The 27,298-nt window shown below is 45.6% G+C and overlaps 1 protein-coding gene across 4 annotated transcripts in view; it reads right to left on the bottom strand.

Moving 5' to 3' along the window:
• The window catches only part of LOC143983957 (major histocompatibility complex class I-related protein 1-like), a 56,383-nt gene that overhangs the window by 17,718 nt on the left and 11,367 nt on the right, over positions 1 to 27,298 (bottom strand). For all 4 annotated transcript variants that reach the window (XM_077484163.1, XM_077484146.1, XM_077484153.1 and 1 more), the window contains 4 exons: positions 17,526 to 17,628; positions 12,151 to 12,411; positions 11,669 to 11,944; positions 9,828 to 10,103 (listed from right to left, as the gene is read on the bottom strand). In XM_077484163.1, the coding sequence (XP_077340289.1) occupies positions 9,828 to 10,103; positions 11,669 to 11,944; positions 12,151 to 12,379 (781 nt within the window). In that variant the 5' untranslated portion in view covers positions 12,380 to 12,411; positions 17,526 to 17,628. The remainder of the gene's footprint in view (positions 1 to 9,827; positions 10,104 to 11,668; positions 11,945 to 12,150; positions 12,412 to 17,525; positions 17,629 to 27,298) is intronic.

The raw sequence follows: 27,298 nt of genomic DNA, 5'->3' as shown, positions 1-27,298 counted from the left end.
CTCTACTGGTCCACCCACCCCATCCCGCTAACTCCCAACATTTCTCCATGGACTCACCCAGAGTATATGACAATGCCCATCTAAAATCAAACCACTATATGCATGTTGCAGAGTTCTTGAGCCATCTGTCCCAAACTTTCTCATATTTGGAGGGGCACCCTCTGTGGGTACTGTATATATAAGTTTCTTGTACGGCAGTACATTATTAACTTCCCCGATCCATTGTGAGACGGTTGGGGGATCAGTTCTCATCCAGACTCTGGCAATGACTTTCCGCGCAGAAAATAGCATTTCATGCAAGAATACTTTAGTACATTTATTAGTGCCAGGATCCGGGAAGATTCCCAGAAGACACCGTTTCGGCTGAAGTGTTATGGGGGAGCCCATCGTGTCATGTAGGAATCTAACCACCTGAGACCAGAACATTTGAATTTTAGAGCATTCCCACAGGAAAGGGGGCTAAGAAAAAGGGGAGAGTGGGACTTTATATGAAGCCCAAGACTGCAAAGGGGTAATAGGTGAATCTAAGGAATTTTATTGAATACATCACAGATACAGGTATAACAATATCTGATGTACATGATAGCATAGGTATAATACATAGTAAAACAGTATAAACATACAAGAAATGCTGGTAATAATCGTAATTTAGTATACATGATAAAAGCAAATAACATAACAATATCATAATGTGATATAACAACAAATTTCCTGTTTCACCACTAAAGAGATTTATATAAAAATGTAATCCAAATTAATATCTGCAGGACCTATGGCCTAATTGGCCTGTAAGGGTAGAAATTCCATAAGCTTGTAAAAGATGTAAAATAAATAACAATATGATGTCCGGTAGCTCTACGCGTTTCGTGGCTTAAGTGCCACTCGTCAGGAGCAATTGGTATCTGGAATGAAACTAATATAAGTAACAATGTAGAACACTTAAAAAATGTTGGTTGGGGGTAGGGTACATAAAAATAACCCCCAAAGCCAGTAGTTACTTACTGAGGTTGTGTGTGTCGAATGCGTGGAGGTAGGGCCCCATAAGGCATCCGAAGAGTGTCCCCAACTGGGAGCCCTGGTGAGCCGCCCCGCGGGGATGGGCAGCCACACGGGCGGACAAGGCAAAACGAGACAATACTGTGAAAAAGTGAACATAGTTAACCAAATGGGTGGTGGGCAGGTGAACGTGAGGAAATGGAGAAGGAAGAGAGTGGGGGAACCAAAATAGTGGAGGAAGGGTTGAGACCAAAATAAACCACCCATGATATCAGTGTGCACAGTGGAAGGTGTAGTGAAGAAGTGCTAGTTTAAAGTAAAATAGAACCAATTCACCGGAGAAAAACCAGAAAGAGTGGTCAAAGGTGTTAAAGTTACCTTCCTTACCTTCTTTAGGCTTCCCTAAAGTCCCTAAAAAAATCCCCCTTGTTTATGACATTCCCACAGGAGATGAAAGAAGGTACCAGTTACTTGTGTACACATACGGCAAGTGCTAGAATAGGTGTTATTATATTTTGAAATTGTAAGCGGTGTGAGATATGCTCTATGCGTTATAAAAACTTGGGTCAATCGGTCAGAGAGTTCGAAATGATGCTAGTTTACAGATGTCTAATGCATCGCTCCATTCATCATCTGTAATAGGCCCTATCTCCCTCTCCCATCTATTCTTTAGTGCGTAGGCTGCCACAGTCATGGAAGGAAGCGACAGCATAACATAAAACTGTGAGTTATGTTTTTGGTATCTGGGTTTTTAAAGGCTGCCATCACAGGATTGTTGGCTAGGGAGAGATTGTCTAGGGGAAATTTAGCACGATACGCGTGACGAAGCTGTATGTATCTATAGTAATAGTGATTCAGGAGCCCATATTCAGATTGTAAATCATGAAAAGATTTTAGTTTACCACCAAAGGTTATGTGGGACAGATAAAAATTGCCCCTTCTACTCCACATTCCACTACCCACGATCCGTTGAAACTCTGGGAGGGTCCTATTGTTCCAAAGGGGGGTATATTCATGCAGAGGTGGTAGGCATAGCTTCGCAGAAGCTATGCTCCATACCCTCCTGTACTGGTACACCAGGGATGTATTGGCCACCCTCCTACACTCATTCTCCGTTACCCCAGCAATCGCCACCATAGGATCTAAAGTTAGTCTGGTCCATGTCGGACATAAAAAATTCAGGAACCTGTCTTTGTCTGTTTTGTCTATGTGAAAAATTTGAGATAACTGAGCTGCTAGGTAATACAAATTGAAGTCAGGCAGTGCCAGTCCCGCCAGGTCAGTGGGTTGTTTAAGTTTCTGCCAAGGAAGTTTGTGCCTAGTATTGGCCCATACAAATGGTTTTAGGAGGGTTTCTATCACCTTAAAGTGTTTGAGGACCCAGTAGACAGGGGAGTGCCAAATCATGTACAAAATTTTCGCGAGCAGGACCATTTTGATCAGGTTTGTGCGACTCGTCACCCCTAGTGTAAGGCTCGCCATATCTGTGTCTTCTGCTTGATCATTTCAATTAGAGGAGTAATATTAAGTGGGATATAGTCTGACGGGGTTATAGTCATCCTGACACCGAGATATTTAATAGTGTCCACCCTCTGTAAGGGAAGCAGGGCCCTGTCTCTGGAAGGCGGAAAACTATCCAGGGGAAGAATTTGGGACTTGTCCCAATTAATTTTTAAACCAGAAAATGTGCCAAATTCTTCTATCAGAGCTAGAGCTAGGAGTGGTCTGAGTAATTTAGATAAAGTAGAGTATCGTCTGCATATCTGCTGATCTTCTCCCTGATCCCACCCTTGCACAGACCCACTATTCCCGTATGCGCACAAATCGCTATAGCTAATGGACACCCCTGCCTAGTACCTCTAGAGAGGGGGAATTGTTCTGAGGGCCAGCCATTCGCCAGTACTCTGGCAACTGGGTTCGGGTAGAGTAATTGGATCCACCTAATAAATTTGGGCCTCAGTCCGAACTTAGCCAGGCAGGTCCATAAGTACTGCCACTCAACAGAGTCAAATGCTTTGGCAAATATTATCCTAGAACCAGCATTATCATGGGGGGTCTGGAGATTAATAAATAATCTCCAAAGATTAAACAACGTATTTCTGCCTGGCATAAATCCTGCTTCATCTCCATGGATCAACGAAAGAATCACTTTATTGAGGCGGATGGCAAGAATCTTTGCTAGTATCTTGACATCCACCTACAACAGAGAAATGGGACGGTAAGACTCCGGGAGGTGCGGATCTTTCCCAGGCTTAGGAATAAGCACTATGGTAGCCTCCCTCATGGTCGCCGGAAGTTCGGAAGTTTCAAAAAGTAGGAGGTCTATCCGGGACATAGACTGGTGGGTGGCGATAGAAGCAGGTGTATACCCGCTGCATTGGGTGCCTGGTTCTCCACGAATCCGCCAGGTGTAAATCATGGAGAAGTCGGGCAAATCTCATCAGTTGGGTGCACGGCGTGGCCTGAGTGGGGCCTGTCATCCTATCTAGAGATTTGTCCAGCACATTATTAAAATCCCCCATCCACACCACCGGAACAGCAGGGTGAAGAGCCATATAGTTAAAGCCCTCTGTCAGTACACCAAACTGGAAGGGTGGAGGTACATAAAATGCCATTATAAGGATCACGTCCCCATGCAGTTTTGCTTTTATAAATACAAATCTACCCAAGGGGTCTATAACCGAATCCTGGAGTTCAAAGTGGGTATGTTTAGCAATCAGTAAGGAGACTCCTCTGGAGTGCATAGTGTGTACAGAGTGGTATGCCCATCCTATCCAAGGGAGCCGAAGCGCTCTTAGCATAGGGCCCTCAGCATGTGTTTCCACCAAAGCCATCACATCTGCCTTCATCTTTTTAAGTTGTCCAAAGACTGCTGACCTCTTAATGGGGTCCCGCATTCCCCTCACATTCAACGTGAGGAATTTTAATGTGGCCATGGGTGTATACTACTAAATGAGGAAACTCCAGGAGACAGGCCAACCCTCCGGGTCAGAACAGCCGTAACCCCCCCCCCCCCCCCCAGCCAGAGGAGGGCCCCAACTGCACCATCAGACATGTATGGTACCAAAGAAAACAAGCACGTGCAGAATCAAAAATAACTTATTTAACCCATGGATACCTTCCAACCCCCCTCCCCGCCCTGCACTGACCCCAACTAGTGCGGGCATTAAACCCTAACTGCCAACAGGGCACAAACATTTTCCAACTTGTGAAGGAATGACATTGTATCAACAAAATACAAATAAGCGTGTCATAATATGTGTTAGGTTTTCGGATGGTGAGTCTGACTTGGTGGAAGGAGACCTCTCTTACGACTCTGGTTCAAGTCTCTCGGAAGTGGGAACAGAGGCACAGGAGCACAGCGGGGTAGGAGCGTCTGGCCAGATGCAGCAGCAGGTGCTGGTGAGGTGAAGATCTTCCAGATGCAGGAGCTCTCTGCAGCAGAAGGCAGCCGATGATGGTTGGCAAACAGGCTGTGGTATCCGACCGGGTAGCGCACGGATCTGGAGAGGCAGAAGCAGGTCCGGAAGGATCTCTGAGTAGGAGAGCAAGTAGGATCAGCAGCAAGCAGGAGCCAGCAGAAGAATCAGACAACAAGCGGGGGTTCGGCAACAGGTATCAGTCCAAGAAGGGTCAAACAAGCCGGGGTCGGAGCAGGAGAAGACAGCAGAGTCAAACGGAAGCCGGGTCAGGTATCAGGTAGCTTTCAGGCAGAATAACGGGTTGCTTCAGGTACTAGCTGCAGACGAACAGCACAGAACATCTGCAGCTGTACCTTTAAAAAGGGCCACTGGCGCCAATCGCGCTAGCGCGCACACGTGCTTGCGTGTGTCGCGCGCACATATGAACGGCGTGCACCCGCAAACGGAGGCCCGATCGCACGGAACGGACGGATTCCTGACAATATGATAGCACAGTGGTTTGCCATTTATTCCAACACAAGTAGTGCATTGTAAGGCACTGGGCGAAACTTTGCTGTGCTATGTGACACTATAGGACTGTGCTCACTAATCAAGGTGAGCTTGCTGATAAGGTGTTCCCCTCCGCCGGCAAGGAGGGGTCTCAACTATATACTCCTGTAGAAATTATAAAAGATAAAGTCCTGACCCAGACATAGGTAAAATTAGTGGCAATGATCCAACATGTGGCAAGTAGCCCAGGGTAGGGAATGACATAATTGTCAACAGGTGCTTCAGCCAAACAAACTGCAAAGAGAGCTGTCAAAATCTTGGAGGAAAGTTCGTAATGATGCTGGACATCCCAACACCCATGGGGAACATAATCTCCTCCATCGCGGGTGGCCATCTGGGTCAGTGAGCAATGTCCATATGCAGTCAGATGCCCTGTCACCGCGTATCTTATCGCAGATCGTAACAACAGTAGGTGCAGCTTGAGGGAGCTATGTCACAATATGAGGCTGCATGATCAAATCTGGTGTCCCAAAACTTGCGGACCCAGGGGTGGTAGAAACAAAGAGCAATGTTATCATGCAGTTTCCAAACCACTCTGTGGGTAAAAGGGGATGAGGATCCCATTCAAGCAATACAGGTGTAGTCAGAGATTTAGCCAGAGATGGTGAATGGGGAGAAGAGGGGGCAATTCAAGTGCGCAGAAGGTAGAGGTGGATGCATCTTTACATATATACTCATCTGTTGGCATCTCGATGTTCCAGCCATATCAAGGCTGTCTCAGGATCCTCAAAGAAGTGGGCCCGGTCGGTGCCTTCCACACGCAGGCGGGCAGGAAACAACATGGCGTACTTTATGTTTTTGATCTGCAGGCGCCTTTTCACTTCCATAAAATGTTTGCGTTTTTTCTGGACTTCAGAAGAAAAGTCAGGGAAGATTGCTACGGTTTTGTTATCAAATGGGATGTTCCCTTTTTCCCTGCTAAGGCAAAGGATAGTGTCCCTGAAGTTTATGAATTTGGCAATAAAGGTGCGGGGAGGTGCCCACGGTGGCGGCGGCTTACCCGACAGTCTGTGTGCACGCTCCACCACAAACATGGGGGAGAATGAATCCCTTCCATATGTATCCGAGCGGAGCGTTTCCAAAAAAGTCAGGGGGTCCTTTCCCTCCACTCCTTCTGGCAGGCCTATAAAGCGCAGGTTACACCTGCAAATCCTATTCTCAATATCATCCTGTTTCTTTAGGATTTGATTCACTTGGTGTTGCATGGCCTCCGAGGAGATCTGCAAGAGGGAGGGAGTCCTCCACATTGCCCAGGCGGGTCTCAGCCTCTGTAACTCGCTCCCTTAGTTTCTGAAAGTCTTGCCTAACCAGTGATATGTCTACTTTTACCTCTTCAATCCTTGCTGTGTGGTCGGTTTGGCAGTTCGTGACAGCTTCTTGACATGCCGTTATAGCATCAAGGAGTCTGACCGTGTCTGTGCTCCGCGCGCTCACCTCCCCCAGCATGGCGGTACCATCTTGGTCTGCTGAGTCTGTCTCATCATGCCGGAATTGGGACAGTTTAGCGGCCGCTGCTGTGTTCCTCTTTGTTGGCGACATCTGCCCAGGGGTTGCCGGTCTGCGGAGCAGCCAGAGCGGGGAGAATCTGCATTCTGGGTCTCAGGATATGCGATCAGGATATTCGGCCGGCGGAGCTCAGTTCACTTGCGTCCTATCTCATGCCGCTCCAGGCCACATCCCCCCAACTCCATGATTTAGATGTAATTTTTAGGCGACTCCAAGGACTAAAGACAAATGTATAGATCTGCATTACTGTGCAAATTCGTTGTGCCACATCCTATAAAAACGGTAAAAAGAGAGAAAACCCCCTATTGGTGGACTTTAAGTTCTATGTCCCATACCTACCCCTGATGAAGGAGGCCAGAATATCTCCGAAACACGTAGGGTAATGAGTACCTCGGTCTACCTTACTCTGTATGGGTGACACTTATATCTATTAGTTGCATTGTATCACGGACAGTTCTGCGTGTGTTTTAATTGTTTTGTGATATATATCCCTTTGTTGCTATTACATCTGTATATTTGTTATAATAAAAATAGTTCTTAGGCCGCGTACACACGGGCGGACTGTTCGCCCAACCTTGTCCGCTGAACAGTGTTTGGGCGGACAGTCCGCTCGTGTGTGGGCTTTCAGCGGACAGTTTCAGCGGACAGTTGGACGGACAAAGTCTTTCGGAAATTCCGAAAAACTGTCCGCTGAAACTGTGTTTGAGCGAACAGTCCGCCCGTGTGTGGGCCTGTCCGCTGTACTTTCGAAATGAGCGGACTGTTGCCGCTCGGAAAGTCCGCCCATTTCGAGCGCGTGTACAGGTAGGCGGGGCCCGCGAAGGAGACGTCGCGGGCTCCGCCGCCTGGAATGGGCTTAAAGGGGAACCCCAACGCCGAAAAAAATCGGCGTGGGGGTTCCCCCCAAGTCCACACCAGAACCTTGTCCAAACACGCTACCCGGCCGGCCAGGAAAGGGGGGCGAGCGAGCGCGCCCCCCCTCTTGAGCCGTACCAGGCCGCGTGCCCTCAACATGGGGGGTGCCTTGGGGAAGGGGGGGCCGCGCGGCCCCCCCACCCCAAAGCACCTTGTCCCCATGTTGATGAGGACAAGGGCCTCTTCCCGACAACCCTGGCCGTTGGTTGTCGGGGTCTGCGGGCGGGGGGCTTATTGGAATCCGGGAGCCCCCTTTAAGAAGGGGGCCCCCGGATACCGGCCCCCCACCCTATGTGAATGAGTATGGGGTACAATGTACCCCTACCCATTCACCTGTGAAATAAAGTACAAAAAAAAACACAACACATGGAAAAAGTATTTTATTGCACAGCTCCGGGGGTCTTCCGTCTTCGGGGGTCTTCTCGCCGGACTCCTCCGCTATGTGTGTGTAGCTCTTTTACTAGCGGAGGAGTCCGGCTTTCTTCCTCCCCGCCGCCGGCCTCTTCTCCCGACTTCGGGGGTCTTGTCCCCCTCTTCGGTTCTTCTGCCGGGCCACCGCGCCTGGTCCGGTGGCCCGGTCTTCTGTCGCCGTCTTCCGTTCTTCTGTCGCCGCCTTCGGTTCTTCTGCCGGGCCACCTCGCCTTCTTGTAGCTCTTTTACAGGCGGTGGCCCGGTCTTCTGTCGCCGCTGTCGTCGTCGCCGCCGCCGCCGCCTTCCGTTCTTGTTCTTCTTCTTGTTCTTCTTCTTGTTCTTCTCCTGGAGATGTTGACTCGACGATCTCTCCGGCCGGAATGCCAGAGCCGCGCTGTGCGGTCACTTATATAGTGACAATGGGGCGGTGTCACATGGTATATGTCACATGGGTTGGTCACATGGTGACCCCGCCCCCTTACGATGTCATAGTCCCCATGTGACATCAACCCATGTGACCAACCCATGTGACATATACCATGTGACACCGCCCCATTGTCACTATATAAGTGGCAGCGGAGCGTGTCCCTGGCATTCCGGCCGGAGAGCTCGTCGAGTCAACATCTCCAGGAGAAGAAGAAGAAGAACAAGAAGAAGAACAAGAACGGAAGGCGGCGGCGGCGGCGGCGGCGACGACGACAGCGGCGACAGAAGACCGGGCCACCGCCTGTAAAAGAGCTACAAGAAGGCGCGGTGGCCCGGCAGAAGAACCGAAGGCGGCGACAGAAGAACGGAAGACGGCGACAGAAGACCGGGCCACCGGACCAGGCGCGGTGGCCCGGCAGAAGAACCGAAGAGGGGGACAAGACCCCCGAAGTCGGGAGAAGAGGCCGGCGGCGGGGAGGAAGAAAGCCGGACTCCTCCGCTAGTAAAAGAGCTACACACACATAGCGGAGGAGTCCGGCGAGAAGACCCCCGAAGACGGAAGACCCCCGGAGCTGTGCAATAAAATACTTTTTCCATGTGTTGTGTTTTTTTTTGTACTTTATTTCACAGGTGAATGGGTAGGGGTACATTGTACCCCATACTCATTCACATAGGGTGGGGGGCCGGTATCCGGGGGCCCCCTTCTTAAAGGGGGCTCCCGGATTCCGATAAGCCCCCCGCCCGCAGACCCCGACAACCAACGGCCAGGGTTGTCGGGAAGAGGCCCTTGTCCTCATCAACATGGGGACAAGGTGCTTTGGGGTGGGGGGGGCCGCGCGGCCCCCCCTTCCCCAAGGCACCCCCCATGTTGAGGGCACGCGGCCTGGTACGGCTCAGGAGGGGGGGCGCGCTCGCTCGCCCCCCTTTCCTGGCTGGCCGGGTAGCGTGCTCGGACAAGGGTCTGGTGTGGACTTGGGGGGAACCCCCACGCCGATTTTTTTCGGCGTTGGGGTTCCCCTTTAAGCCCATTCCAGGCGGCGGAGCCCGCGACGTTTCCTTCGCGGGCCCCGCCTACCTGTACACGCGCTCGAAATGGGCGGACTTGCCTCCGCCTTACGTGGGCGAGTCCGTTCATTTCAAAAGTTGAGCGGACTGTTTGGCAAACAGTTCGTTGAAACAGTCCGCTCGTGTGTGGGCAAGTCCGCTCATGCAAATTTTGAGCGGACTGTTTGCCAAACTGTTTGACGAACAAGGTTGGGCAAACAGTCCGCGCGTGTGTACGCGGCCTTACTCTACTTGATTGTTGTACGTGCCTTGAAACCCACCAATATGGGGTTTTCTCCCTTTTTGCCACTCCATGGAATAAAGTGCTATATTTGTATAATGTTTATTCTGTTGTTGAACCTTGTATTTGTACTATGGTACCTCACTGGGATGGGGCATGACCTTTTGCAAGTCCAGTTGTCTACTATTACTAAACCTTAAGTAAAGATTATTGAACAGGAAAGGTAAAAATAAACACAATTGCCTTTGTTGCAGGTGTATAGCCCATATCAAATGAACACAGGTAGAATTAGACTTTGAAACAACTTATAAACGTACCCCACAAAGTAGTCATTTCCTCCTTCAGGCTGCTGTGGTCAACATGACAGGAGTAGGTTTCTCCTTCTCTTTTTGGCATTTCCATACTGACTCTGATCTGATAGGTGCCATCTGGATGGGGGAGAATTGCACTTGTATCATATGAAAGAACATGGTCCTTCCCATTCTTCCACCACTTCACATCCACAGGTCGGGGGTGAAACCCGTACACCAGGCACTGAAGTCTGATCACCCTGTCTGTTACTTTAAGTGGGACAATCCGCACTTCTGGTGGGACTGGAAAAGAGACAACATGGCAAGTGTGAAATCAGAGTTGCTTTGGTACACTGTTTTATAAATTGAACAATCAATTTTAAAAGGTAATACAGGCATACCCCACTTTTAAGTACACAATGGGGTTTATTTACTAAAGCTATAAAGTGCAAAATCAGGCTCACTTCTGCATAAAAACCAATGAGCTTCCAGGTTTTATTACCAAAGATTAATTGAACAAGTTGGGGTTAGAAGCTCATTGGTTTCTATGCAGAAGTCAGCCTGATTTTGCACTTTTCAGCCTTAGTAAATAAACTCCATTGTGTACTTAAAAGTGGGGTGTGCCTGTAGTGTGAAGCAGAAGTCAAGAAGCCCTTCAGACATATTAAGGTTGATTTACTAAAACTGGAGTGTGCAAAATCTGGTGCAGCTCTGCATAGAACCCGATCAGATTCCAGTTTTGTTTTTTTTGTCAATGCTTAATTAAACAAACTTAAGTGAGAAAACGATTGGTTACCATGCAGAGCTGCACCAGATTTTGCACTCTCCAATTTTATTAAATCAGCCCCAAGGGTTGGTTTACTGACCTTCTGACTTTAGAGGGGGTCAGATTCTGGCCAGTGGAAGAAGAAAATGTTTGGGGGCAATAAGAGTAAACAAGGCTCCATCTTTGGTATTAGGGGGAGGAATAGTGCTACAATGTTTGTATCAGTGGGAGGAATAGTGTCCCATCATTGGTGTCAATGGGAGGGATAGTGCTCCATTGTTGGCTTCAGAAGGAGGAACAGTGCCCTATCGTTGGTGTCAGAGGGAGGAATAATGACCCATTGTTGATGTCAGCGGCAGAAATGATGCCTCATTGTTGGTGTCGGGGGGGGGGGGGATAGTATCAGAGGGAAGAATAGCACCCCAAGGGTCGGATAAAGATAAGCAAAGGGCCACAGTTTGGAGACCACAGTCATGGATAATTAAACTCTATAGCAAAAGAATGCTGCCAAGCTTAACATGTAGGCATAGCCATATTATTATTATTTTTTTTTTTTCAATTATGGATGCAGAAGGGCTTGGTTAGAGTGCTTGCTGTTTTATTTAGCTGTCTATGTCTCTGGTACAGAAATCAATGGGAGATCAAACTTTTTTTAGAGTTGTCACCACAAAAAAAAGGTAAGGGTAAATTTTCCAAAGGGAGCACCTATTCCAGAGACAACTGTTAAGAGGGGACAGTCCTGTGCACACTTCCTTTGTTATCTCAATACGTTTAAATTAGCTCTCCTAGTTCTTACCTTGGACTGCAGAATAATTAGTGTCTTTGTTGTGAAGAAAGGAGAGTGGGAGGGATTTAGTAGTTTAGCAAAAGCAAACTGGGCATGGCTGTTGCCATTCTGGCCACAAAATTGCTGGGTGTTGTCAGCCCACAACAGGATTCAGGAGCTGAGTGCATTTCTGGCAGATCAACAGATATTGTGAGTTATTATGTAAGTGAAGGTATTAAAAGGAATAAAAGATGGGAAATGTGAATGCATTGCAGAGATGTACAGGATGTTTTTTTTTTTTGACCTGACATACAGTATGCTTTAAGGGAGTCTTACCTTTCCATTCCAACTTGTCTCTGCCATAACCAATATATTTTCTTAGAGCCTCAGGACAATTATCAGCAACATAAGATTTCACCAACTCCATAATGTTCCTTTTTTTGTTCATTGTCTCATCTATCATCAGTACCTTCAACATGATTGGGTCCCAAGCCAGCCTAAACGTAGCAAACAATGGATAATTTCTGCCTTCAAAGCCATACTGATAATGTACATTGATGTAGCCATCATCCTCTATGTCACATCCATACCATAGTTGTAGAATAAGTAAACCTGTAGGAAATCATTGAATCAGTTTTATTAATGTATTTGAACTTGACATAACATCAACTTGTTAAAGCCCAACTCTCTGTAAAGGCAGGAATATAATTTTCAGAGAGACTTGTTTTACTTTTATTTATTACAACAAACCAATGTACCTACCAAAAAGCTCTTATATTATTCCATAGGAAAACGATGTCCTGGAACTGGATACTTACTATTGGTATTGTTGCACCAATTTTTCAGAAGGAGTAAGTTCTCATAGAATGCTTTCTGCCAGCCTATGAATAAACTGTATTCTTTCTCCCAATAACTGCCTTCTTCTTTATCCTTCATCCAGGAGGCTACAGGACAACACATGATTTTCCTTCTATTACATGTAATTATTTGTTGGTCATCTAGGTATGTCATTGCTTGAAACTCCTTCAGTTCACCCGACTGGGACATGCCTGTATAGTAATACCTCAGACTGTGTGGTTCTAAAAACATAGATATGAACATAATATTGAGAAGAACATCTGCCATGTTAATTTAAAACAATACGAGAGCACAAGAACTGACACTGTAATAGTTGTCCAATTTGTCCAGATCTATTAATTGGTACCTTTTCTAAAGCAATAAATGTCAATCATCAAAACACATTGACTTAATCTTAAGTCTTTAGGTGTTGGATGGTAGAGGAGTACTGAAATGCCCGTACTCTAACATCTGACAGTACCTAAAAGGTCATACATATAGATGGCTCAAGGTCCCAAGCAAGTTCTGAGCACATCCAACATCACCCCCCTGATGAAAGTGGAGGCAGCCCCCCCCAAAACACATTGCTTTTATTCTCAGGTTCCAGTTTAGGTCTGACCACATTCAACATCACAGCCCTGATGAACGGGGAGGCTGTTCCCCCAAAAATCATTTACGTTACTAATCACCTGTGAACTATCGGCTTCAATAAACATTCTAAAAATCAACCTCAAGTGTGGCCATCCGTTATATCCAGTGTGCCTCTCCATCCATCCAAAGTCCCTAGTAAATAAGAAAGACTAACAGAAGAAGAAGCCATGCTGCCTCAAAGACAAAATGAATACCATAAAATAAATATTTTATGAACAATAAAATGTAAATATTAAAAAGTAGACAGTTATAACAAATACTTCGTCCCAAGGCAATTTCTTTTACTCTTATATTGAAAGAAGGCATTCTAGTCCATGATTGTCTTTTTAAGCTTTATTGAAGAACTTTTGGCAGGGAAATAGGTGAAATGCACAACAGTGGTTCGCTGGCTAACAGCCCCTAGATGGATGTTAAGACGTGTCCATACTGATCCTCTCTCACAACTACAATGTAGCTGTAATGGATGTGACTAAGGAATCACATTAAATTGTCATATAAGGTATTAGGTAGAATGCTTAGGTAGAATGCTAAAATGCCTATTTCAATATGTAATGAAAACTCATTTATTCAGGGAAGCCTATCCCACACCCACCTAACAACTGTCCCCGAGCCACCCCCATCAAATCATTCTCTGCAGCTATTACCTTTTGTACCACCACCCCCTCCCTTTAGAATGTAAGCTCTACGAGCAGGGCCCTCCTGTACCTTTTGCATTGTACTGTAATTGTGTTGTCCCCTCTGGGACTGTGACATCATAATGGGAGGGGACATCATCCGGCGATGTCCCTATATAAGTCGCCGCACGCCGCGTCCCTGCCATTGTGACCAGAGAGAGCAACGAGGCAACATCTCCAGAAGAGAAGAAGAGAAGAATAGAAGACGGCGGCAGCCGTGACAGAAGACCGGGCCACCGCTTGTAAAAGAGCTAGAAGAAGGCACGGTGGCCCGGCAAGAAGAACCAAAGAGGGGGACAAGACCCCCGAAGTCGGAAGAAGAGGGCGGCGGTGAAGAAGAAAGCCAGGTTCCTCCGCTAGTGAAAGAGCTAGCAAAAGAGCAGAAGATATCGGAGGAGTCCGGCGAGAAGACCCCCGAAGATGGAAGAAGACCCCCGGAGCTGTGCAATAAACTATTTTAACCCTTGTGTGTTTTTTTTTTTTTTACTTTTTTTCACAGGTGAATGGGTAGGGGTACATTGTACCCCATACTCATTCACATAGAGTGGGGGGCCAGGATCCAGGGGCCCCCTTATTAAAGGGGGCTCCCGGATTGCGATAAGCCCCCCGCCCGCAGACCCCAATAACCAATGGCCAGGGTTGTCAGGAAGAGGTCCTTGTCCTCATCAACATGGGGACAAGGTGCTTTGGGGTGGGGGGGGGCACTCAGTAATGCCACCCATGGTAACCCATTCAAACACTTGGTTATGGTTGTGGTCTGGTTTTCTAATAGAAAATCCCCCTTAGGTTAAAGGGAATTCAGGAGACAGTGGTATAATATCCTGTACGCCTGTTAGCCGTTACAATACCTCCCCCTGAAAAGAGATCCACCACAGATCACAGGGGGACAGTAGTGAGTGTCTCTTGTGTAAGCTACCCCTTACACCACTATTGTGCGGCCCTCTTGGACCCCATTCACACCTGAGCGTTTTGTAGCTTGAAGCCTCAAGCTACAAAACGCTGAAGGCGGAAAAAAATCAATTATTCTCTATGGAGATGGTTCACATTTCCACTCCAAAACGCTTGATGCCAGAAGCTCCAAAACACCCGAAGCTCAAACGAGTTCTGACACTTTTTTTTTAGGCAGATTATAGGCGTTTTTCTGCTTTTAACATTGGTGGCCTTTTGACCTGTGCAAAATTGCTGTTAAAATCGCGCAGCTTTCTGCCTGAAAATGCTCCACTTAGGTACAAATGGGGCTTAAGGTGTTGGGGTGCAGTTGAGGACCTCTATAATTTTCAAGCTGACCACCAGTAATCAAGATACTTAAAAGAGAAATCTGACACTGTCCACAGGGAACAAACTCCAACTGTTAAATAGGCAGAGTGAGCCCGTGTTACACTCCTAGATCAGTACATGGAATACTTCAACAACTGGAAAAAAGTATAACAGTGGAGAACTCTTGAACACAACTAAACTGGAAGATCCTGGAAAGCAGAAGATTAAACACAGACTAAAGCAAAGCTTTTAGGGAACACACCCTTATACAGTGGTGTGAAAAAGTGTTTGCCCCCTTCCTCATTTCCTTTTCCTTTGCATGTTTGTCACACTTAAGTGTTTTAGAACATCAAACCAATTTAAACAGTAGTCAAGGACAACACAAGTAAACACAAAATGCAATTTGTAAATGAAGGTGTTTATTATTAAAGGTGAAAAAAAATCCAAACCATCATGACCCTGTGTGAAAAAGTGATTGCCCCCTAAACCTAATAACTGGTTGGGCCACCCTTAGCAGCAACAACTGCAACCAAGCGTTTGCGATAACGTGCAATGAGGCTTTTACAGCGTCCTGGAGGAATTTTGGCCCACTCATCTTTGCAGAATTGTCCTAATTCAGTTACATTAGAGGGTTTTCGAGCATGAACGGCCTTTTTAAGGTCATACCACAACATCTCAATAGGATTCAGGTCAGGACTTTGGCTAGGCCACTCCAAAGTCTTCATTTTGTTTTTCTTCAGCCATTCGGTGGTGGACTTGCTGGTGTGTTTAGGATCATTGTCCTGCTGCAGAACCCAAGTTCGTTTCAGCTTGAGTACACGAACAGATGGTCGGACATTCTCCTTCAGGATCTCTTGGTAGACAGCAGAATTCATAGTTCCTTTTATCACGGCAAGTCTTCCAGGTCCTGAAGCAGCAAAACAGCCCCAGACCATCACACTACCACCACCATATTTTACTGTTGGTATAATGTTCTTTTTATGAAATGCAGTGTTCCTTCTACGCCAGATATACTTGGACACACACCTTCCAAAGAGTTCCACTTTTGTCTCATCGGTCCACAGAATGTTGTCCCAAAAGTCTTGGGGATCATCTAGATGTGTTGTGGAGAAATGGAGACGAGCTTTGATGTTCTTTTTGCTCAGCAGTGGTTTTCTCCTTGGAACTCTGCCATGCAGGCCATTTTTGCCCAGTCTTTTCCTGATGGTGGAGGCATGAACGCTGACCTTAACTGAGGCAAGTGAGGCCTGCAGTTCCTTGGACGTTGTTGTGGGGTCTTTTGTGACCTCTTGGATGAGTCGTCGCTGCGCTCTTGGGGTAATTTTGGGCGGCCGGCCACTCCTGGGAAGGTTCACCACTGTTCCATGTCTTCGCCATTTGTGGGTAATGGCTCTCACTGTGGTTCGCTGGATTCCCAAAGCTTTGGAAATGGCTTTATAACCCTTTCCAGACTGATAGATCTCAATTACTTTCTTTCTCAATTGTTCCTGAATTTCTTTGGGTCTCGGCATGATGTGTAGCTTTTAGGCTGGGTTCACACTGCTGCGGGGGGAGATCCGGATGTGATTCGCACCGCACTGCAGTGCAAATCACATCCGATCTCCGTAGCGATGCGAGTTCAGCCATACAGATAGTATGGCTGAATTCGCATCGCTCCCGCAGCAAACTCGCACGGGACCCTTTTTTTGGTCCGCAGCAGAATCGGATCGCATGGGTGTTCACACCATGCGATCCGATTCCTGTGCGAGTGTGCAGATCACACTGCGATATGCGGACGGATCTGGGGGTGTCATTAACATATCATTGACACTCCCAGCCGTCTGCATAGGGCAGTGTGAACTGCCGGCGGGAGGTATGCGATGCGGGAAAACGCCGCGGATTTGCGGCGTTCCCGCATCGCTATTGTGTGAACCCAGCTTTAAGGATCTTCTGGTGGACCTTACTGTGTCAAGCAGCTCCTATTTAAGTGATGCCTTGATTGTTAACAGGTGTGGCAATAATCAGGCCTGGGTGTGGCTAGAGAAATTGAACTCAGGTGTGGACAACCACAGTTATAGTATGTTTTAACAAGGGGGGCAATCACTTTTTCACACAGGGCCATGATGGTTTGGATTTTTTTTTCACCTTTAATAATAAACACCTTAATTTACAAATTGCATTTTGTGTTTACTTGTGTTGTCCTTGACTATTGTTTAAATTGGTTTGATGTTCCGAAACACTTAAGTGTGACAAACATGCAAAGGAACAGGAAATGAGGAAGGGGGCAAACACTTTTTCACACCACTGTATCAGCCCTTATACAATGGATTGCAGTAGAAGCTGATGAAAGTCTACATTTTTTAAAAAGGAAGTAAACCCTGATGGGTTTTACTTCCCCTTTTTTCGCCAGCAAAGTAAAAGCATAATGGGTTAGTATGCATCGCATACTAGCCCATTATGTTGCACTTGCCTGCAAATGAAGACTGCGATGTGCCCGCTGGTGGCTGCACCCTCTTCCTTGCAGGGCTGTGGACTTCGGCTCTGTGACTGGCCGGAGTCACATGACATCACTCTTGCGCAAGCACGCAGGAGCCGGCAGTCATGGCACTTACTAGTAACGACATGGAGGGCCGTTTCTTCACAGCGCATGCGCTGATGACGTTGGCGCAAGCGTATATTTCCAGTACTTACAGGTAAGCCTTATTATAGGCTTACCTGTAGGTAAAACTGGTTAACTAGGTTTACAACCAATTTAATTTATTAATATCTTGTTTCTGGATTAAGACTGTACTCACCACATTGTCTGCCAGGAATAATGTAACATAGGAGTATTAGAATCCATGGTTTTCTTACCCAGCTGTTTGAAATGAATTTGGATGCTAGAAAGGAGTTGGAGACCTGCAAAAAAGCATGACCTTGTTAAACATAAAAAAAGGAATATAAATATGCAAAACAGTCTACCTAATTGGATTGTTGGATGGTATTATCTGAGATACAGGCCTGTTTTTTTTTAAATCAGTTAAATGCAGTGAGGTATGGTGACCCTGACTCAGTTTTACTGTAGCGCTGACATCTTTGTTTATTGATGTGATTATGCATGCGTTAATGTGAGGTATATGGACATTACTGTAGTTTTGCACTAGAGCCATCTAGTGGCCAAATATAGGTAACGCACCTGTTTATCATTACCTCAGAACAACCTAAAGACTTGTATAGAAAGTGACTGTTTGTTTGGATTCTGGAGGTTGACCTTGTTACCCAGGAGTCCGTGTGACCTACCCATGAACAATCTCACACAGTGCATGCTGGGTAGGGGATATAAGGGACAACAGCTGCCATTTTAGGTCTCTTGGGACCACGTTACCTGCCTGTGCGGATCGGTGGAGGGGTGTCCCGAGAGACAGCAGCCGACAACTATCGTGGGGCGCCAGCCTGTTTGTTCTTGTGAGGTGACCTGAAGGAGCCTGAGAGGCGGTAGTCGGATTGAGAAGGTCCAAAGACACTCAGCGGAGAATCAGAGAACCAGATCGATTCAGCGGAGCGATACAGAGCGTCTGGCCTAGCTGACGGAAAGACAAGCTACAGTCACTGGACCAAAGTGTTCACGCGGAACTCTGATCCAGTTGGTGAGCGGGTTACGACCCATCATTTGCTAAACTTTTGCATGCAGTTAGACTCACTTACAGGCCTCACTGGAATCTGCAGTTCCACGGAGGCGTAGCGGAGCCACTGACACTGAGCAGGTTTAAGGCCTACTGAACTTTGGCGCCTCAGCGCATGTAAATAAGTTACTGGAATTAGACCAGGAGCATTTCAGCTTAATATTCCACATTACTTTGGATTATAAATACAAAGGAGTGACTTGAGCTAGTGAAGAAAAGAAGACCCCCCGGATTAAAGTACTTTAAGTGAGGCCTCATGTATGGATTTAAAGCAGGGGGAACTCCCAGGTTCTTATAAATATATTTACACACATTTGTTATATTCTGTTTTATTGAAATATATTGCGCTGTCATCCTATGTTGGGATGACAGCACAATTACTGTAACCACCTGTTGAAATATTTTACAGTAAACAATATTTCTGGTTAAGTATCCAGTTGTGTGGCATATTGTTTTTCCCCATCAGGTGGAGCCAGTGGATCCTGAGGGTAAATACAGGTACTTTGCATTGTTGTATATTGTACCGTATAACATTGCACCACAGCTGTGCCAAGGGGATTGAGTCAAGTTTGTGGGGTTTCAAAGGTAGAGCCCAATCAAAACCAGCAGCTCCTTCGGGGGTTAGTGCTACATTACTATGGGGTTGATTTACTAAAACTGGAGAGTGAAAATTCTGGTGCAATTCTGCATAGAAACCAATCAGTTTCCAACATTTTTTTTGTCAAAGTTTAATTGAGCAAGCTGAAGTTAGAGGCTGATTGGTTAATATGCAGAGCTGCACCAGATTTTACACTCTCCAGTTTTAGTTAATCAACCCCTATCTAAGAATTTTTTCGTTCTAATTTCGCACCATTAGTGGGCCGCACTATCAGCCGATTTTCGTGCAATCATTGAATTTAAGTGATCGGGCATGTTGGATTTTTTTTTTAAACTGAACAATATTCTAATCAATGGTATGGAAATCATATAAGAAATGCACAAAAAAACAGGATTTTTAAAACAGCTTACCTGTAAAATCCTTTTCTTTGATGTACATCAGGGGAAACAGAGCCATAGTAGTTACTATGTGGGTTATATATTGGACCGACAGGTGATGGACACTGGCACGCCCCTAAGGCAAGGCGTGTACTCCCTATATAACCCCTTCCAGTACTGGGTGTCCTCATTTTTGTAGCCAGGCAATACAAGTGTATACCAAGAAGTGAAGGACCTCTGTGTCCGCTGATGTACATCAAAGAAAAGGATTTTACAAGTAAGCTGTATTAAAAATCCTATTTTCTTGTGCATTACACAGGGGACAGGGGACACAGAGCCATAGTAGTTACTATGTGGGATGTCCCATAGCAATGGCAACTGAAGGGAGGGAGGGAGACAGAACAAAAAACAGGAGGCCAGAGGACTCATACTGCAGCCTGCAGTATACTGCACCCAAAGGCAATATCCTCATGACCTTTAACCACTTAAGGACCGCCGTATTGCCATTGTACGTCAGCACAATGGCACAGGCAGGCACAATCACGTACATCTACGTGATTGCCTTCCAGCGGGTGGGGGGTCCGATCGGACCCCCTCCCGCTGTTTACGGCGGTCCGATTCGGTCCAGGAGCGCTCCGTGATGAGGGGATGGCCGTTGGTTTTCGGCCACCCCCTCTGGATCGCTCCTGGCCAATGAGAAGCTTCCTCCCCTGTGTATTGTTTACACAGGAAGGAGGAAGTGATGTCATTCTCCTCGGGGCGGTCTTTTTGACCGGACTACGAGGAGAAGAGTAAAAGTAAGTGTGCACCAACACTACACTGACATGTAGGTACACACAGGCACACAAACCCCCCCCGATCCCCCCCCGATCGTCCCCCCCCGCCCCCCCCTCCCCCCCCAGTCACAGTGTCACTGATTGCATTGATCATTTCTTTACTGATCAATGCATTCAGTGTCAGTTGTGACAGTAAAAACTGTCAGGACAGTTAGTGTTAGGTCCAGGGTAGCCCCCTATCACCCCCCAATAAAGATTTAACCCCCTGATTGCCCCTAGAGTTAACCCTTTCACCCCCTTTTGCCAGTGTCACTAAGCGATCATTTTTCTGATCGCTGCATGTGTCGCTAGGTAGCTATTTATTTTTTTAGGTTCACCGCCAGGTTTTTATATCGCTAGGTACCCCGATATACTACCCAATAATGGTTTTAACCCCCAGATTGCCGCTAGTTAACCCTTTCACCCCCTTTTGCCAGTGTCACTAAGCGATCGTTTTTCTGATCGCTGCATTAGTGTCGCTACAGTCGCTAGGTAGCTCGTTATTTTTTTAGGTTCACCGCCAGGTTTTTATAGCGCTAGGTACCCCGATATACTACCCAATAATGGTTTTAACCCCCTGATTTCCGCTAGTTAACCCTTTCACCCCCTTTTGCCAGTGTCACTAAGCGATAATTTTTCTGAACGCTGCATCAGTGTCGCTAGTGTCGCTAGGTAGCTAGTTATTTTTTTAGGTTCACCGCCAGGTTTTTATAGCGCTAGGTACCCCGATATACTACCCAATAATGGTTTTAACCCCCTGATTGCTGCTAGTTAACCCTTTCACCCCCTTTCACCAGCGATCACAGTATAAGTGTCACTGGTGACGCTGGTTAGCCAGTTAGTTATTTAGGTTCCCCGTCAGGTTTTTATATAGCGCCAGGGACCCCCATATACTACCTAATAAAAATTTGAACCCCCTGATTGCCCCTAGTTAACCCTTTCACCACTGATCACCGTATAAGTGTTACGGGTGACTCTGGTTAGTTTGTTTTTTATAGCATTTTATATTCAAATCCGGAAGGCAGTGCTTGGTTTTCGGGGTCCCGTACGCGGCTAGGCTCCCAAAAAGTCCCCCACATGTGGTATCCCCGTACTCGGGAGAAGCAGCAGAATTTATTTTGGGGTGTAATTTGACTTCTGCCCATAGCATGTGTGAGCAATATATCATTTAGTGACAACTTTGTGCAAAAAAAAAAAAGTTTGTAATATTCCCACAACTTTTGGCAAAATATAAAATATTCCATGGACTCAACATGCCTCTCAGTAAATAGCTTGGGGTGTCTACTTTCCAAAATGGGGTCATTTGGGGGGGTTTTGTGCTATTTTGGCATTTTATGGCCTTCGAAACTGTGATAGGTAGTGAGGAGTTAAATCAAAAATTTGCACCCTTAGAAATCCTGAAGGTGGTGATTGGTTTTCGGGGTGCCGTGCGCGACTAGACTCCCAAAAAGTCCCACACATGTGGTATCCCCGTACTCGGGAGAAGCAGCAGAATGTATTTTGGGGTGTCATTTCACATATGCCCATAGCATGTGTGAGCAATATATCATTTAGTGACAACTTGGTGCAAAAAAAAAAAGTTTGTAATATTCCCGCAACTTGTGGCAAAATATAAAATATTCCATGGACTCAACATGCCTCTCAGTAAATAGCTTGGGGTGTCTACTTTCCAAAATGGGGTCATTTTGGGGGGTTTTGTGCTATTTTGGCATTTTATGGCCTTTGAAACTGTGATAGGTAGTGAGGAGTTAAATCAAAAATTTGCACCCTTAGAAATCCTGAAGGTGGTGATTGGTTTTCGGGGTGCCGTGCGCGACTAGACTCCCAAAAAGTCCCACACATGTGGTATCCCCATACTCGGGAGAAGTAGCGGAATATATTTTGGGGTGCAATTCCACATATAACCATGGCATGTGTGAGCAATATATCATTTAGTGACAACTTTTTTTTTTTTTTTGTCATTATTCAATCCCTTAGGACAAAAAAAATAAATATTCAATGGGCTCAACATACCCATCAGCAATTTCCTTGGGGTGTCTACTTTCCAAAATTGGGTCATTTGGGGGGGATTTGTACTGCCCTGCCATTTTAGCACCTCAAGAAATGAGATCGGCAGTCATAAATTAAAAGCTGTGTAAATTCCAGAAAATGTACTCTAGTTTGTAGACGCTATAACTTTTGCGCAAACCAAAAAATATACGCTTATTGACATTTTTTTTACTAAAGACATGTGGCTGAATAAATTTTGCCCTCAATGTATGACTAAAATTTAGTTTATTCGATTTTTCTTATAACAAAAAGAAGAAAATATCTTTTTTTTTCTAAATTTTCGCTCTTTTTCCATTTATATCGCAAAAATTAAAAATCGCAGAGGCAATCAAATACCATCAAAAGAAAGCTCTATTTGTGGGAAGAAAAGGACGCAAATTTCGTTTGGGTGCAATATTGCATGACCGCGCAATTACCAGTTAAAGCAGCGCAGTGCGAAATTGCAAAAAGACCTCTGGTCCTTAAGGTGTTTATTGGTCCGGAGCTGAAGTGGTTAATATCGATTTTGATAAAATCCGATAAACTATGAACTGAAGACCAAGTCGCGGTCTTACAGATCTAAGCCATAGAGTCCTGATGATGCACCACCCAACAGACACTAATCGCCCTGGTTGAGTGTGCTCTAGCATAAGAAGGAAGAATTTTTCTTCTTTAAGTTGAAGCTTGATCAATCACTTGACTATTCCATTTGGAAAATAGTAAATTTTGACACTATAGTTGTATATTGCGTGTGTCTCGCATTGGGTTGCAGCAAGAACTTATTACTGTCAGTATTAACACTAATATCAAGTTTTTGTTTTATTTACACTTGATTTTTTCATATATATTTGTCTAGCACTTTGTTTTAGACCAGCGCTGTTTTTCGAAGGTTTTATACATTTTGACACTGCCTGTCCACATTTTGGACCTTCTGGTGGTCGCCTTTAAATAGACTCTAATCACTCTTACTACATCAAGGGAATGTAGTGCTTTCTCTTCCCTAGATTGAGGCTCTGGGGAGAAAGAAGGAAGAATAATATCTTGGTTTAAATGAAAAAAAAACTGTTACCACTCTTGGTAGGCATTCAGGATGAGGACATGATGAGGACATAAAACCACCTCATCCTTATGCATGATCCTTATGCATGATCAAATAAGGCTCTTAAAAGACAACTAAAAAGATAATTTTATATTTCAAAACGCAGAAATTTATGGTGAGTGGGAAAATTTGGCACATGGAGATATGCAACTCCCCTCCTTGCAGGATGGATACAACCGATCGAATTATGAAAGGATCTGATGTTTAAGTGGGGATTCAGATCTTTGAGATCTAGAATGGGTCTTACCTCTATGTTTGGTACTGAAACCTTAAAAGGTTTGAGCCAAAACCCCCTGTTCCACTAAGGGAACCTCTGATATCACCGACTGGGATAACAGCTGAGCCAGAGGCCAGAAAGAGAGACTTATTTTTTCTCTGTATCCTTAGGAACATTCTCAGAGGAGATGTAAACTCTCGGAACTCTAGCCATAACCTAGAGAAAAAATTGCAGAAATCCATCTGTCTTGACATTGTGCCTGCCAGATCTTGAGAATCGCAGGACCTTTCCCCTCACCCGAACGAGTGGGGGTGCCCCTTCATGAGAAGGCTTTAGCATTCTGCTTTGTGGGCTTTCTGCCCCAAGACCCTGTTGCTGCTCTTGGGGAATTTCTCTTGAACCTGATGGTTGAGACTGTCGAGACTGCCTAGAGGCAGATGCACCTGGCATAGGATAGGCAGCACAATAAAAGGAGAAATGTTTGAACCTCTTTTTACTGGTAAAGAGAGCTTTACCCAATTAGAGGTCCTTTGGATGTCCTTATCCAGATCGTCTCTAAATAGCCATACCCCATGAAGGGGAAACAAACTGGCTAAGAGCTTTTTACACTGTGCTTTGGTTGATCAATATTTCAGCCACAGAACTCTGCGAGAATGCACTAGTCCAAGCATAAGCCATAAGGCTTAAATGATAGTCTTTCATAGCATCTACTGTGAGACATAGTGCATCAGATACACCAGCCCACTGCTGGGCCTGCTGATCAGGCATAATTTCAGGTATCTCCACAAACTGTCCTTAACCCTTTAAAGTCCACATTTTTCAATGAGTTAGCGTGACTCAAAGTGTGATCTACCAAACGGTGGAACAGAACGTTAAAGAGCTAATGGACTGAGATACACCAACTGCAGCAAGAACCGGCTGCGCTACTGAACTGCAAAAGACATATTGTGTTTAAAAGGAAGTTCCAACTTTTAATTTTCTGGATCCTTTAACATCAGTGCATTATCCACTGGACATGTGAGACTCTGCTCACTGAAGTTATTGCAGCATCAATTGCTGGAACCCTCCATTTTCTTCATAGAAATCCTCTTTCTTAGATAAAGTGTGGAGAATTTCTTGGGAGGATAATATTGTTTATCCGGATGTTCCCATTCAGAATACATAAGCTTTTTTAGCCATGCATGAATAGGAAAAAACATCCCCAGATGGGGGAGGTTCTAATGAACCCAATTAGAGGTGAGTACCTCAAGAGCCTGTACTGCAGGCAGCAAAAAAGGTTGAGTAAGGGAGTGCACAAGCAACCTGTATTGTGATGCTACTCCTTCCATATTAGGATCATCTGAAGAGAATAAATAAGTATCTTTCAAATATTTGGGAAGATCTACCTGATCCCCAGCCTCCTGCACCTCAACAAGAGGGTCCTGAGGACTAGATGGAAATCTGCTATGTTTAGCCCCACTGTGGAGAGACATCCTAGCAAAACATTTGTATGATATATACAGGGACTGAAGTGTTTTATGCAACAACAATTTCCCCTGACGGCTCAATCTGACTAGCCGTATTCCTCTCAGAGGAGGATGACATTCTTTTGGAAATGGCTTCAGTTTACAGTGAAAAACCATTGACCCTTTAGAGAAGTTCCTGGTCCCATTACCATTCATAGCCTGAAGCATAAAGCAGAGGCACTATGCAAAAGAATGTACATTACCTGCTATTAATCCTAGCTTCAGTAAAGTATAATGTGTCAAAGGAATAAGCCTGTTGTCAGAGGATCAACAGACTTCAACGTCGGTGCTTCCCTGTGCGCCTGCGGGGTAGACCAGCGCAGAGATGCACACGGGTGTGCGATACGGCGGGTTTGCACATCACCTGATCACTCTGGCAGGCCTATAAAATGCAACCATTTGCTCTGTGTCTTTGCTGGTTCGTCTCCTCAGCTCACCTGTGTTCCTCTGCTTCCTGTTCCTGTTTACCACTCCCTGTTGTGACCCGGATTGCCTGAAGACTACACTGATTCTCTCCTGACCTGACCCCTGGCTTGTTTAACGGACTTCCTGCTCTAGCCTTGCTGGCTCCCGGACTGATACCTGTGTTTGACCCTCAGCCTGCCTCTGGATTATCCTCTACATTCAGCCTTGCTAGCTCCTGGACTGATTAATTGTGTTTGACCCTCGGCCAGTTTCTGCACTTTTCTTACCTGTTTTACAGACTGGCTTGTTACTTACCGTCTGGTCCGGTCCATCCTGCACGAGCCCTCTTCCAGACCTTCACACAAGTCAGGTGTTAGAACCCCTTCCGGGCATTCTCTTCAAGTATATCCCAAAGCCATCTACACGGGCATCTCTTCCTTCAGAAGACTTCCTGCATACCAGTCACCTGCTGGCAACCCGTGCCCCTTCCTGCCCTGTACCCGCTGTTCCACCCTCAGGGGTACTGTGCACCCAGTTGCAAGGGAAGCCGCTCTCAGCACTTTGGCCCCTGGTGAGTACCTGACACCTGTGTTCACTAACCTGAGCAAGCCATCCTCATGCTGGACCTGCAACAGCACCCTGCCATTCATTTAGAAAACACAGCAGAACGGATTCAGTCAGCGTGGCTGGCCCCAGCAAGGATTGCTTCCAGTGGAGTTCAGCACATCACATCTTACTCGTGACCAACACCTTAGACACTGGTGAAAAAACTGAGGACTCCCAGTAGTCGGAGGGGTTATATAGGCAGTACACAGTTGGTCCGATATATAACCCACATAGTAACTACTATGGCTCTGTGTCTCCTGATGTAAGAAAAGAAAAGAAAATTCCTGGAAATCCACAAAGATTCTTTTCTGTAGCAACATGAAGTGAAGTTGAAACTTGGTTGGTTGAATTTCGAAATTAATGGTGGCATCATCGGATTACAAAATGCAAAAAATGTCTGATTTTCAAAAGAAAATTTAAAAGAAAATTTATTTGGAATGTCGATCCATGTACATGGTGTACATTGTATGTCAAATCATACTTTACTTGAGCTCATTCTCATTTTACACATTTTAGTAAATTTGGTACAGGATTAATCAATAAATTAAACTCACTTACAGAATTAAAACCCCCATTTACTTCTACTGACAAATAAAATGCATCCAGAAAGTATTCACATCCTTCACTTTTTCCACATTTTGTTATATTACAACCTTATTCTTAAATAGATTAAATTCATTATTTTCCTCAAAATGCTGCAAACAATACCCCATAAGTGACAAAGTGAAAGAAGTTTGTTTGAAATCTTTGCAAATTTATTAAAAATAAAAAATGAAAAAAAATCCCATGTACTCATAGCCTTTGCTCAAAACTTTGATGAAGGACCTTTGGCACCAATTACAGCCTCAAGTCTTTTTGAGTATGATACAAGCTTGGCACATCTATTTTTGGGCAGTTTCTCCCATTCTTCTTTGCAGGACCTCTCAAGCTTCATCAGGTTGGATGGGGAACATTGGTGCACAGCAGTTTTCAGATCTCTCCAGGGATGTTTAATCAGGTTCAAGTCTGGGCACTGACTGGGCCGCTCAAAGACATTCTCAGAGTTGTCCTGTAGCCATTCCTTTGTTATCTTGGCTGTGTACTTAGGGTTATTGTCCTGCTGGAAGGTGAACCATTTCCATCAAGGATGTCTCTATACATTGCTGCATTCATCTTTCCCTCCATCCTGACTAGTCTCCCAGTTTCTGCCTCTGAAAAACATCCCCACAGCATGATGCTGCCACCACCGTGCTTCACTGTAGGGATGGTTTTGGCCA

This window comes from Lithobates pipiens, unplaced genomic scaffold, assembly GCF_037356315.1.
Source record: "Lithobates pipiens isolate NorthernLeopardFrog02 unplaced genomic scaffold, aLitPip1_a1.2 Scaffold_1, whole genome shotgun sequence".
Lineage (NCBI taxonomy): Eukaryota > Metazoa > Chordata > Amphibia > Anura > Ranidae > Lithobates > Lithobates pipiens.
Note: the sequence above shows the minus strand (reverse complement) of the source record. Positions and strands in the feature narration are given on the sequence as shown.